At 33.0% G+C, this 14,174-nt stretch overlaps 1 protein-coding gene across 5 annotated transcripts in view; it reads left to right on the top strand.

The window, feature by feature from the left end:
- The window catches only part of LOC132701747 (1-phosphatidylinositol 4,5-bisphosphate phosphodiesterase epsilon-1-like), a 313,515-nt gene that overhangs the window by 265,142 nt on the left and 34,199 nt on the right, over positions 1 to 14,174 (top strand). For all 5 annotated transcript variants that reach the window (XM_060669913.1, XM_060669908.1, XM_060669912.1 and 2 more), the window contains 2 exons: positions 2,129 to 2,421; positions 4,886 to 5,083. In XM_060669913.1, the coding sequence (XP_060525896.1) occupies positions 2,129 to 2,421; positions 4,886 to 5,083 (491 nt within the window). The remainder of the gene's footprint in view (positions 1 to 2,128; positions 2,422 to 4,885; positions 5,084 to 14,174) is intronic.

Raw genomic sequence — 14,174 nt, 5'->3', positions numbered from 1 at the left:
TTTAATGAATAAATCATTTATAGTGATTTCGTAAAACGCCCTCTAGCGGTGATACGCAAGAAGTTTCTAAGTTTTTGAGGTTTATTTTCGAATGTTCCAACATTATAAGACTATTTCTCAAAAATTACACTGGTCATAAGTTTTTCAACCCAATTGCTTTTCGAGATAGGAACGAGTGTGTTTAATTGTCTGATATATTATCATTATCATCGCCAACTTATTTTATTGATTTTTTTTACATTAAATTTTTTATGTTTTTAAAGCTTTAAAATCCAGCCATTGTTCCTCAAAAGAAGAAAAATAAAATAAACCAAAAGTCGATCCAATCCCCCAAAAAAAAACAGGGAAATAATATTTGATATTTGTTTCTCGCGGCAAACAACCGTTTAGACATATTAATTATTAATTTGTTTTTTTATTATTTATTTACGCGTTTCTGAGAAAAAGTGCGTACATATTTTTAAAAAATAAAAGAGAAATTTTGTAGTTAATAACTTTTACCTCTCTGGAATGACGTCATTTTTGGTTATTTTTGCTTAATCTATATCAATTGACAGACACAAAAAAGTTTTAAAAAATCGTCGTCGTTTCTTTATAACATTCAATGCCTGTTTTGGTTGCGTCTTTCCGAATATATTCCTTCAAATTGACATTGATTTTTGGTGATTGATTGCAAGATGCCGCGAAGATAGAATAATAATAGTTTTAAATCTTGGCTTTTTTTCAATTAGACAAAGATCAAGCTAAAAATGGAATCGTTCCTCATATTGATAATATAATTGAACTCGCTTCAAATGCAACAGAACTTAACTATACAATAATCAATCATAAATAGTAAGAAAAGAGAGATGGATCCTTTACCTCCAGAATGTCAGAAGTGAAACAAAACAGATTACTGAAACAACAAATCAAGACATACTGCATGTATACATGTAGAAATCAATAGGTTACAATGCAGAGAGCTTAGAAAACTAAAAAGGACAAATTAATATTTTAATTTTTCCATTAGATCGCTAAGAAAATACGAAAAAAGTATTGGTTTTAAGTAGAAGAAATCAAATAATAGAAAATACCTGATGGATATATGTTACATTATCTACAAACGCATCAATTTCTTGTGGGAATACATTAAAAATCACAATTTAGGAGAGCATGCGCCCGTATTTAGACTTCAGTGTTTCGTAAAACAGCTGAGAGGATCATACTGTGTACAGTGAAGGTCATCGATATGATTCACGCTGGATCAAACGAAGGATTTATTAAGAGTGCCAATTAAATATTTAAAAGTGGACTAAAAAGCGGAGATTATAATGACAAAATATGAACATGCAAAATTGTGTACATTGGTTTAAAAATCAGCTGGTACCAAATCTTCCTCGAAAATAATTGATAGTAATGGGGATCGCACCTTTCGTTCCGGCCTTTTAGAGGATATTCCATGAAACTTATGGACAAAACAGAGGTTGATTCTATGGTTAAAAGAACATTCACTTCCCAAATCTTGAGATCATAAAATACAAAGTCTATGACTAATAAATTGTATAGTCTGAGTGTAAAAAAATAGGACCAATATATTGCTAGTCTCGAGGAAGTTTTGGCGATGTAAGAAAAAGCGATAAATGAAGGTAATCAAGAAGCTTGGGAGACAATATGTGATCGGAAGACGACAGCAATAACGATGAAGATATCTTGGAATTTAGTTCTGATTCTGAAGATAGTGAAGAAGTTAAAGTTAAAATTGAGACAAAGTAATTTTGATAAAATTGGGTAATTGGCGTCAATTTTTTAGGTTGCAAACAATAAATAAAGCGAAGATTAAAGAATTTATATTAGTAAGGCCTTGTGATCTTATTTGCATTATTTGGATATATCACGTTCAATATAAGAAATACATTATTTGAAGCGAGCGTGACGTCATTCCTGAAAGGAAATACGCCAACTACTCGTGGTATCCCTTTTTTTATGCTCTACATGGGTATTTAATTATTCTCTCAACCATCGACAATTGTGTTTCTGTTTGGAAAGTGGTTTTGTTTCTACGAGATATAAGAAATGAACAAAGACATTTGTTGTATTTACGAAGGACCGGAATACGTGGGTCTCGCTTATAACAAGGTCCTATTTCCAGATTTTACATCACGGTAGTACGGTGGTTCTTTGGGAAGGGCAGGAAAACCAAACCCAAGGGGCGAGCAAAGGTGCCTTCTTGTATTTGCGTCTGGACAGGTCCTCCACAGTACTGACATGGGTACGACCTAGTTGGTCGGCCCTAAAATCCGGTAATTCCAACGATTGCGACCCGTTCTCGCAGGACTTCAATCTGTCCTTTAACCCGGAAGATACGCTCGCCGCAGGACAGCTGACGAAGCTGGCGCTTCAAAGTACTGGCGAGCAAACTGCCGGTACTACCTTGGACGACGGGTGAGCGCTAAATTTGTCGAAATTTTGAAACATACAAACCGTTTGATGAGCTGTCAATCGTCATCGGTCGATTTCGATGAATTTCGAAAGTTTCCGGTATTTTTAGATCAAATACGAAAACATGGTTTACATACTTTGTTATCCAAAAGGCAACAAATTCTGCAATTTCTACAATAAATTTATGATAATAGGCGAAGTATCACCAAAGAGTTTTTAAAATTAACCTTGGACGACGCTCATGGACATTAATTTATACAATCAAGAAACATTCGTACAAAATAAATATTTTTAACCTTTTATTGTAATTACGAAAAACAAGTCGTTGAAAAATCTACTGCAACTGTTTTTATCTTATATATAGCTCCTCAAAAACTTTTTAGACTAATAAGACGACTGATTAATTTTTCAAAGAAACGACAGGCTACTCAAATACTTTTTATAAAACTTCTGGATTCTTCCGGCGTCGGTTTCTATTGAGTCGAACTAGCTTACGTTTCGCCAATCATCCTGTGGGCTTCTTCACAATATAAAATCAGGTACAGAGTAAAATGCGACCCAGTTTCAGTCAAACTGTGAAGAAAACAACAGGATGATTGGCGAAACGACTGATTGGTTTTTAGAGTTTTGTACAATATTTTCTATCATTTATAAATTTTTTAGTAATGTAAGAAAATCTCAAGCAAACATTCTGAACTTTCCAATAGTATAGTGTATTTTTACATTTTTACATTACGCAGGGACCAAATAGTTTGATTTTCAATTTTTCAATGTTATATGGACTATGTGGACAATAATACCAAGTTTATAGTTTTCTTCTCAGAGGTGCGAACTATCTTATTTTAAATGAGAAAGGTACGTTTTTTAATGTTTGTAATGTTTAAATTGTCTGCATTTCCGACCTCTAAGAAAACGCTGTAGATCGCCCTTATAAAAAAAAAAAAGTTTCTTATATAACCCCGGCTGGACCACTTATCTTAAATATAAAAATATATTATAACGATGTTATAACATCAATAATACAAAGTATATGCTAACGGAACAGCTTTAAGAATAAGGAATTTATTTTGTTGGTATGAATTTAAGTTGGAGTCAGGTGCAGATGAGTTTGACTTTAAATTGCTAAGATTATACATATTATAGAGGGTGTTTAAAAAAATGGTGATTTCTTGTTTAAATTGAAGGAAGGAAGTTTTTATTTTTTTAAAATGAGTGGAGGGGATTTAATTATACTACTAAAATTAAATAATTAATTTAAAAATCATAACTTTAATAAACTGCGCTTTCTTGTCACTTTTGTATAAAAGCTTTTTTTATTTAGTTACATCGCACAAGTTGTTGCTCTACAGGGAACATGCTGACAAAATGCCAATGGAAATTTTCGAAATATTCTCAACTAATCCAGCGATAAGAATTGAAAGTTTCTGTACTATAATTAATTATAAGAACAATTAATATCTTTAAAACCTCTGGAGATACAATGTGCAATGTGCAAGGTACAGCAAAGATTTAGAGGAAACTTAATTCATTTGATAACCGACTTCAGATTTAGGATGGGTCAATTGATTTGGGAAATATATACCTTTTTTCTATCTAATCAGGGCTCTGGTTTCAAAAATTCAAAGTGTTGTCAAAGTTGTATTTTAATAAGTAGTGCATTTGTTCTTATTAAAGACATAAACGTAACACTATTCAAGTCAGTAACGTCTTTAGCGGTCCGATATCTGGGGCTCCTAGATCCCCTGACATTTCGACTTGGATTTTGTCCTCTGAAGTCCCAGAAAAAATTGGGCTACCAACCAACCAACCAACAAAACCACTCGGTAAAGAGTTTTGGATACATTTAGAAACATTAACGGAAATACACTTGCTAGGGTTGTACGGAAAACACTAAACCAATTATGCAATTAGATATTACATCACATTGCATGTAAATTGTTTCTGCCGCGATTTTCTCTGTTAATTTTTATCGAACTTGTAGGTTGTTCAAGCGTTAACTAAATGAACGAAGTCTTTTCTGACTTTTTATGTGGTTGGTAATTTGCACAAAACATCTGACTTGTTGGGAAGTCGTCCTTTACGTTCACTTCTGATATTTCAATGCGTTTGTGCGGTTTTTTATGTGTTAATTATTAATTTTATTGTTAAATAAATAATTCAGACCTAAGTTTACGAAGTGTTAGTGATAACATCTTTTATACACTTACGTGACATTAGTCAACTGAAAATCTAAAAATCCAATATGTTAAAGCGGTTTGCGATCTAACATACACGCTGTCTTACTCGTCTTAGAAAAGTGTCTAAACAGTGTCACATTGATCTCCCAAATCAATAGACCCATGGTAAATCTGAAGACGGTTATCAAAGCCACAAAGCCACCAGATCGTCTCATTTAAAAGAATCCTACTTTTCGATACAACCGGCAACACCGCGACACTGAAACAGTTATCGTGATGTAATCTTCCAGTTTTCTGGACTTGACGTGTATCAAAGAGGTGCATCTGGGCGGCAGGGACGTCGAAAGGGAGGCGGAACTGGCGGCGGCGGCCCGCAGATACGGACTCACACACGAATCGGGGAACGAATGCGCTCTGACTATACTCTACGGTACAGGTCTGAGCGACAACAGACTGCTTTACGTCGTCTGTCCCCCAGCCGAATGCAGGTAAACTTATTAGAAATATTATTGTTCAAGTTGTCAAACGGGTTAAGCAACTGGCCATCAGCATCACCTGATTTGTAGCTGTGGGATTTTTTCCACTATTCCATTTCATTATTACCGATACCAATACCGATACTTATTTTTCGTATTTTGTTGATATTTTCCCGGCACTTCGAAAAAAGATATCAAGCTCAGCGGTTTTCTTTAACATTTAGATCTTTTTTCAAAGAAACTGAAAATACTTTTCAGCAATATTAATACTTCACGGTACATGAAAATTTGAAGTTTAGCGCAAATTGTTTTTGGCACTTTGTAATATGGAAACAGAACAACGAATTGCGTTATACAGTTTTTCAAACGAATGCGATAATAATTTATAACATGAAATTAATGGTACTTTTGTTTTTATTTTAATACATACATACATACATAATACATAACTAATAAACGAAGAAATTCTTTAATTTTCAATTTATCTTTACCCATGACATAACAGTACAGTAAAGCGTCCATCTTTCGTTGTCTATGCGGGATATCTCAGTTAATATTAGAGATAGCTGGATTTTTTTTGAGATATAGGCAGAAATAGAAAAAAAATAACTTACAAATCTGATCAAGTAGAATAAAGTTTTTTAAAATATATTTATTGTTTAATGAGGCCCCAAGCCTCCAAAAAGGGGAACAATGGTTTGTCTAGTCATGATCGACAACCATTCTAGAGGAAGGTAACCTCAAACAAAAAATACTTGGTCCTAGAAGGTGCGGACTTATGGGCTAGCTCCTCATCTTCTAGAAAACAAACGTAATTCTAAAAAACCAAGAATAAGCCTCGGAAACCCTCACGGATTCAATAAAAGACGGCTTCGATAAAGCACTGATAGGAAATTTGAAAATAGTCGTAAAGAAACTAGAACCCGTAACAGAAGCAAAGAAGTAAGCAACTTGTTCAGAAGTATTCGAACAATATGCAATACAACTTATACAATGGGGTACGAATGCAACAATGAGCTAAAAGAGGAGTGTCATAAAAGAGAAATGGAAGAGGAATATCATAAGCTGCGATCATCAGGTGATGAAAGCAGCGTTAAAGGAAGAGTTTTTTAACAAAATGCACCATCTGAAAACACAAGTAAGCATCACAAGGGCGATCATCCTATCGGAGGGATGAGATAGTGGTTGGTCCATTTGCGGAAGATGATGTTAACGATAATGGACAAAGGCTCATCGATCTTTGCCAATATAATGATTTGAAGATCTCAAATGGTTTTTTGAAACATAAAAGTATACACAGCTATACCTGGACGCAAAACACTAGAAATGTAAAATCAGTATTGGATTACATCACAGGTAAACAGGCAACGAAACTTCAGATCAACAACGTGAGAGTTACGAGGGAAGGACCGTTCCAGAGATATACATAATAAATTCCTTACATGATACGGTTTAAGAAGTACTAGCAATAGGAAGGAAACAGGAATAAAATTTGGGAGAATGAAGAGATCGAATCAGAGGAAAAGAAAAACAAATATAATAAACCAAAAAGATGTGGGACAGAAAATGCAAGGAAATTGATACATACTGAATTCGCTTTGGACGAATACTCAGGTACCTTATTGAGGAAGAATACCGTCCCATGGAAGAGGAAGAACAGGGGAGCTTTAAAACGGATCGCTCTTATACTGACATCTCCTGCCTTAAACAAGTAATAGAAGATTATATATATAACGCACACCCTAATAAAAGTCCTTCAAAAGTCGTATGAAGGAATAAACTCAAGGATAAAAAGCGGAAAAAGCTTCGCAGAAAGCTTTGCCGTCACTAAGAGCTTAAGATATACATAGCCGCGGCTATGAGGGAATGGAAAATCAAAGTACATTGCACGGCGATAGCACTAATGATTTTGTTTTCTATACTTTTTTAAAAAATACGTAAATGTTTAAATATTTTTAAAAAAAATTACTTGTTTTCTATGTTAATTTTGTTCCATTTAACATACTATTATTATTCTTGTAATTGGTTTTATTTTATTCAAATATTTTTCGATAATTGGGATAAAATGTCAAATTCAGGATTCAGTGGCGCACTCAGATTTTTTATAAACCGTAAATTTAGAGATACTAGTCAAATATTTTAAACTAAATGCATGTTTTTTCAAAATTTGATTATAAAAATGTGGATAAAGATGAAGAATTCGGAAATTCTGTTCGAATTTGAGCAGTTTTTTGGTGTGCATTATTTTTCGCAGTTTTTTTGTAATAGTAACGACTATAATAATATGGTTAAGCGGTAAAAATTAGCGTATTTCAAGTTTTTAAAAAAATGCACTGGGTGTTTCATTTAGGTAGATGCCACTTTAACTCCTATCTTTTTTTTCGAAAAGCGTTATTAAAAATAAGAATCCATATTTTACACTAGACATTTGCAACTTAACGAACATTGAGCATTTTTTCCAAAATTTTCAAAACTAAAACATTTTCAACCATGTTACTAATTACTTTACTATCTTATTTTTCAAACGTGGTATCAGAAGGTCACTCGATTATTTAAATAACGATAATAATAATATGTATGTGCAGTGTGTCCCATTTTTTAAGGTTTGACACCCCGTTTTTTCATCAAACGAGAGGTGCCATAAACGGATGTGTCATAATTATTGTGGATTTTTAAATACAGGGTGGATGTTGAAAACGTTGCATTTTTCGACACTTCCCGCAACTCGGCAATACTTATAGAAAAAGTGCAAACCAGTCTTCTATTCTTATGTTATTATCGATACCGAAACAAGAGCCCTATACTGATATTCTGTTTTAGAAATTAGATAGTCGAGAGCTTATTTTTCGATTTAATGTTAGTTTTTTTCACTTTTATTAGTAGCGAGAATTATCTCCTAGTTCGCTGGAGATTATGAGACCATTATCTCGTTACTGAGAAAGAAATTTACCCAATGCAATATAATCTTTGTAAAACGACACACTCGTGCCAAAAGAAACTCGTAACTAAAGTGACATTTATCAAACCTTTTAATTTACTATTTGCATATCTTCTGGATTCCTTCTGCTTCGGTTGTATAAAAATCAAACTTACTGACGTTTCGCCGATCATCCTTTTTGAAATAAGTCCATTGCGGACTATCACTAATAAGTAACGACAATGATTCAATTTTCATAAAATCCTAATCCTACAAACTAAATTAGAATTATATTTTATAAGGGTTTTTGCAACGTGGACTTTAGCCAGCGTGTTATAAATGGGACAACACTACTCAGGTATATTTTGTTATAATGAGATTATGGCAACTCGTTTCAATGGCGTATTAATATAAACGAACAAAATAGAAGGCACGAAATATATGGGGAAAAACAAATATCAATCATTGAAAAACTGCCGATGCTTCAACAATGAAAACCCATAACGCAAAGAGCAACGAAGGGGAACAAAAACTAGTCGTAATCGGAAAAAACATCTTCCCCGAGTCTGGTTCATGCAAATCGATAACAGCTGGGAGAATATTAGATGCATCGATCAACTTTTCCCTTTTCCAAGCCCAGCGGTCTGTGCGCCTACAATATAACCTGAAACAAAGCGTTAATAATACTCGATCAGAAGTATTATTATTATTTAACTATTTTGGCATCATAATAGAGTTTACAATCTCACTAACCTATCGCATTAAATTGGCAATGATAAGGCGAAAGAGGCAAAACGCGATGGCCACTTTATTATTATATTTTTTTAGATTATATTTTGAAATAATTTCCTATTTAGAGGCAAACACTTAGGGACTACCTAGATGTTTCCGATTTATAATACTGCATTTTTTCCAACAAAATTTCAAACTCTTTAATCCATGGATTAATAAACCATGTGAAATATCAATACAAGAGAGGAAACGTAGTTATTAAAATAAATGATTTTTTTCGAAAAACTTATGATTTTTGACTTTACGCATAAAGAAACAGTGCCACAATTATGTTATTCAAGGAGGTTTCAATTTTTTTTTTTCATACCTGCTGCGTGCGGCTTGTTCTTTTCCACCAAATCTTTAGTGCATTTTCAAAACCATGTAATTATCCGTTAAATTTAAAATCAGCAACAAATTTCTGTGTCAATTTATGTCATCCAGTAATGAACCTAATAAACGTGTCATGCTATGATGTCACTGCCCAATTCCTCTGACTGGACTTTACGAAATACGAGAGAAAAACTTTTTCAACACACTTATTACTTTATTCGCTATCACTACAAAGGTAACGGAATAGTTTTTAACACGAACATTGCGAAAATCATACAAAAAAAAATGCTGAGAGCGTCTGAAACCCGAAAGTTGTTGTATATCCCTCTGAAAGATCCGGTTCCATTATGGTCTTGCCACGGAGTGAAACAATAACCTCGTTAATGTCCCAAATATTGCCAAGTTTGTACCGAGTTAGGAAGTTTTTCGCTTTAAGCATCTTCCAAGTTATAAAACAAAACCATGGCAGACGATAAAACTCTAATCGAACCTTAAATCAACAATATGTCTTTGAGCTGGTGCTGAATAAAAGCGGATTATATTCTATACCTACTTTCTTAATGTGGGAGAGCGATAGAATGCAAATTTTATGACAAGGATCAATAAATAGGATCAAATACTTAAAGGTTAAATCGTCCAAGTTCATAATAGCTTTCAAAAATTTAAAAAAAACCCTTCTGCGAGACAGTTTTAACGTCCGTCACTTCGTAAGTGGTGTTATGGCTTGCTACAAACCAGGGACTAAGAACGGAACAAAAACGAGGACGAAAGAATGAAATTAACCGAATAATTTATAAGAACGAAAACGGAAACGGAAACGAATTTTTTATTTTTCGATCATGATTGAAAACGAAATAAATAATTTCGGTATACCAGTTTTAACCGGTTTAATGCCACAATATTTTTGTAACCTACTTCTAGTAGACATATCTCGATGAAGCAGACAGCCGAATATCAAATAGGAAGGGACAAATAGCCGTTTCGTTTGAATGACGTGATTTTTACATCGAAATAGGTATACTTTGTAATTTGAAACATAGGTATAATCCGAATACGAATTAGCAAAAGGGTGCTTGTTTTAAAGATACAGGACGTACATCGGGTGCTAAATACGCACAGTACACATGAATTCCTATGCATAAGATCAATTATTATTTCCGAAAAAATATAGGTTAATTTTATCGAAGGCAACCGGCATTAAAAAGAATATTTTTTATTAACCTGTGAGTATCTTTTTGAATATTTTATCGTCATTATCGCCCCCTATTTATTACATCCACCGGCTAAGGTAAAAGTTGACGTCTATCGAAATTTTATGAATAACAACGTCGACGAAAAAAATCATTTTTTAGCAATATAGGCAGGGTTTACACCTGATGGTGGGAATAAAACTGCTTATAAGTTGATGGGATTCACTGTGCAATTTCTCCTAGCCAGTTGCGAATGAGCCTTGGGGTAACACATTTATGGACTCCTACCCTATTTTACGCATAAGATGAGACATTTCTCATAGCCGCATGAGAATCACGAAAAATGTACTTGATACAAAAATGGCTGCTTCCGGCCTCCGAGCGGCCCGGAAATGTCTCGCTCCTAATGGCCCCACCAAATCTTTTGTTGTTGCATTTCTGATGTGAAACTGTTCAAATAGTTGAAATGAAACATAAATTTAAAGCACAAACATTTTAATAATTATTCCCAAAACAGTATTTCCGCCATATTTTTTTTTTCATCCACATTACCTTGTTTTTGACGTATAATCCAGTGTCTTGTCCAAGTAAAAGCGTATAAGAATAACATTTTGTATTTTAATGACACATGCAACCTTCATAAACCTTACTCGCAGTTACCAGTAATTTTTTTAATAAACGTCAATTATATTTATTTAGGACTTCAAAACTTACCAAAATAGGTCATATATCTACTGCCATTTTAATATATGTTGTTATTTAATATTTATTGGTGCAAAATTAGGGGTTACCCACCCAAAAAATCTGAAATACTTACTAATCCCAGAAGCAAATCAAAATTTACGCACATATTTGATGAAGGGTAGGTTCAACAATTTGCCTAATATCACCTATGAAGGTAAAATCATTTTTTATCCCTGTCTGCCAAACTGTATCCAATGCCAAACTAATATCTAGGTCACTCGCTTGCTCCCAAAACTCTAGTCAAGTTTTTCAGTTCTACAGGTACATTCGATTGCCTCCATCTCTGCATAGAGGTACACATTGAGTTCAAGGAAGTAAGACGCCTTCGATATTTCTAAAAGTACATTAACTTACTTAAAATTTATTAATACTTATATAGTTTCAGTGTAATTTTTTTACATTTTTAATGCTAATAATAATAACATGCTTGCAACTCCTGTCTTGTATTTGATCCTTCATGTGTTCTTGAATATGTTTTCCCTTCCTTAAGACAAATACACCATTCTTTTCAACCTTTCCTGATGGTAAATATTTTGCTTCTGTGCATCTGAGATATCTTTTTGCAATAACTTGAATATACATATATTTATTAACCGACAAACCTATAAAGGGTTGAATAATGTTATAAAATACGACGTTTTTGCACTAAACATGCAAAATGCCCTAATAATATTAAATTATAATAATATTAAATTGTTCCGTTACACCTTTTGAGTAAATAATACATAAAGTCGTCGTGAAAAACTATTTTAGGGTTTCTGTTCCTGTTGTGCATTTTAACCTACCTACCCTATGAATTTACTACCCACAATTAGCTCAATTCCTGTTTTAAAAAGTAATAAAAGCCAACCTAGTAAAATAAACCATTTAAAACAAGTTTCAAATTTGAAGGTTTCGGAATTTTCGACAATTTGCTACCATTTATATTTGCTCCCACTTATATTTCCCACTACTTTACCGACCTTACAACACTACTTTACAACACATCACTAGTGCTCCGCCCTAAAGTAGGAGAACAGGGTGGGACTTGATCCCCAACCAATCGCTCGCACATCATGGTATTCCTCTATTATTTTTTTCAGGCGAACATCTAATATTTTCTTACACAAGTTCGTTACATTCAGTTATCGGTATCACTCTGTATTGTGTTTCTGTTTGTGTGTCTTAATCTGGTTAAGTTGTTATTATAAATGTATAAAGATAACATTTTAAAATAATAATATAATTTAAACCTATAAAAATATTTTTAAGCCTCTTTACAATCGGAAGACATGAATCAGTTTCGAAAATGATTTGTTTACGATGCTCTAACAAATCAATCAACTTGTATGTAAAGTCAAAGAGTGCAAGACATCAATAAAATGAAATCATTCACGAAACTTACAGCGACATGCACAATCTTGTCATAAAGAAATTTTTCACAACCGCCTCGTCAAATTCATCAGCAGCAACTAAAAAACCTACCAAAACCAAGCTACTTTAGACTATGTCGTTATAGAACAAAAAAACAATATTTCAATTAACATTCCTCCTGATTTGTTAAAGGAAGAGTGTACAGAACTGGTAACAGTTAACGAGCGTCTATTCAGCATATTTAATGATTACGGTTTTCGAAAAATTGTAAAAAATTAATCCGGAAAATATAAAAAAAATCTGTCGTTAAATGTTTAAAAGAAAAAATAACGACCGAATTATAGGCGCAAGTAGAATTGATAGCAGTATATTAGGAATCAACGTTCAATCTATTGATAATAATAACTGTCTAGTTTTAAGGAAGTTGGCGATGCGGGAATTGAAGGAAAAACAAGCTTCCTCGTACATTTCAAAAATAATATCGGCTGTATTAAAAGAATATTAAGTTGATGTGCGGCAAGTACTCAGTATAACAACAAACAGTGGGGCAAATATACTCAAAGCGGTGAGTTTGTTAGAAGAGCAGAAACGCGATATTATTAGAGATGAAGAAGAAAATAAAAAACAAGGAAATGAAGAAAAATAAAATGAAATTCGATAATTAAGTAATGCATTTATTACGAAACTATTTCTTCAAAATCTGATAATGCAGCAAATATTCGATGGTTGTTAGATCATTATTATGAAGAACCGCGCAAAAAGCGAGATACGCGCCCCTTAAAATAGTGGGCAGCAAAATAAACGTCATGAAATGAATTGTATAACGTTGAATTGGTTTACCTATGACACAAGTGAGTGTTGAACGAGTATTTTCAGCACTAAAATTTTCAAAGGACGAATATAAAAGAAAATTTGTTGGAAGAAGTCTTGCTTCTTAGATTAAATAGTTAAAATTAATTTTTATAAAAATATGTTCGTAAATACTAAAATTAATAATTTTGCTCCTATCATTAGTTTAATTAATTAACCACAAATTGACCATGACACAAAATTTTTCAATAAGTAAAAGTTAAGAACATAGAGAAAAGAAACAGATATTATTATTTTAAATATGAAACAAGACAAAAAACGATGACGCATTCACTGACATGACCGCCAGATTTGACAAAAGATAAAATTGCTCCAAAAACCGTGTGCCAATATGGTATGAAGTGGCGCGGTAAAATAACGGTGTGTAATTAGATATTTTACAGAAGCGAGTAAAAACAAATATTTAACATTTAACTTGGTGCATTTAACATTTTACACAAAAATTAAATTGGGTACTGCCTACTTCATATGGAAATTGGTTGGTTCTCTGCTTAATATGAATTGTTGTAACCCTGGATTTAGTCCCCTTTTTTCATTGTTTGATTTTTTTTTTTACTTTATTATTGCCGTCAATGAAATTACTATTTATAAATCTCTTAAACAAATTGAATAAATTTGTGGTTTAGAGATGTTTTATTAATAAAGTACATTCTGGCATATAAAACAATTGAATTCCGTTTTTCATTTTTGCATTCCGCGGGTAAATCCGAGTAGGAAATGTTCTTTATCTATTTTCGGTAACTATAATAGTTTAGAAAATTTCAATATGTCATTTTTCCTCAGTCAATTTAAATAAGAAAGAAGATAACGTTTTAACGGACGTACACTAAAAATTGTACTTTGTAGCAGTTTTCGGTAAACACTTGCACTGGAAAATCCCCTAAAAGTTCCATTTTTATTATTCTGTGACCAATTTAGAAAAATT

The sequence above is a fragment of the Cylas formicarius genome, unplaced genomic scaffold, assembly GCF_029955315.1.
Source record: "Cylas formicarius isolate icCylForm1 unplaced genomic scaffold, icCylForm1.1 PGA_scaffold_5__7_contigs__length_24384050, whole genome shotgun sequence".
NCBI lineage: Eukaryota > Metazoa > Arthropoda > Insecta > Coleoptera > Brentidae > Cylas > Cylas formicarius.
The sequence above is the reverse complement of the archived record's forward strand: the minus strand, read 5'-3'. Positions and strand labels throughout refer to the sequence as shown.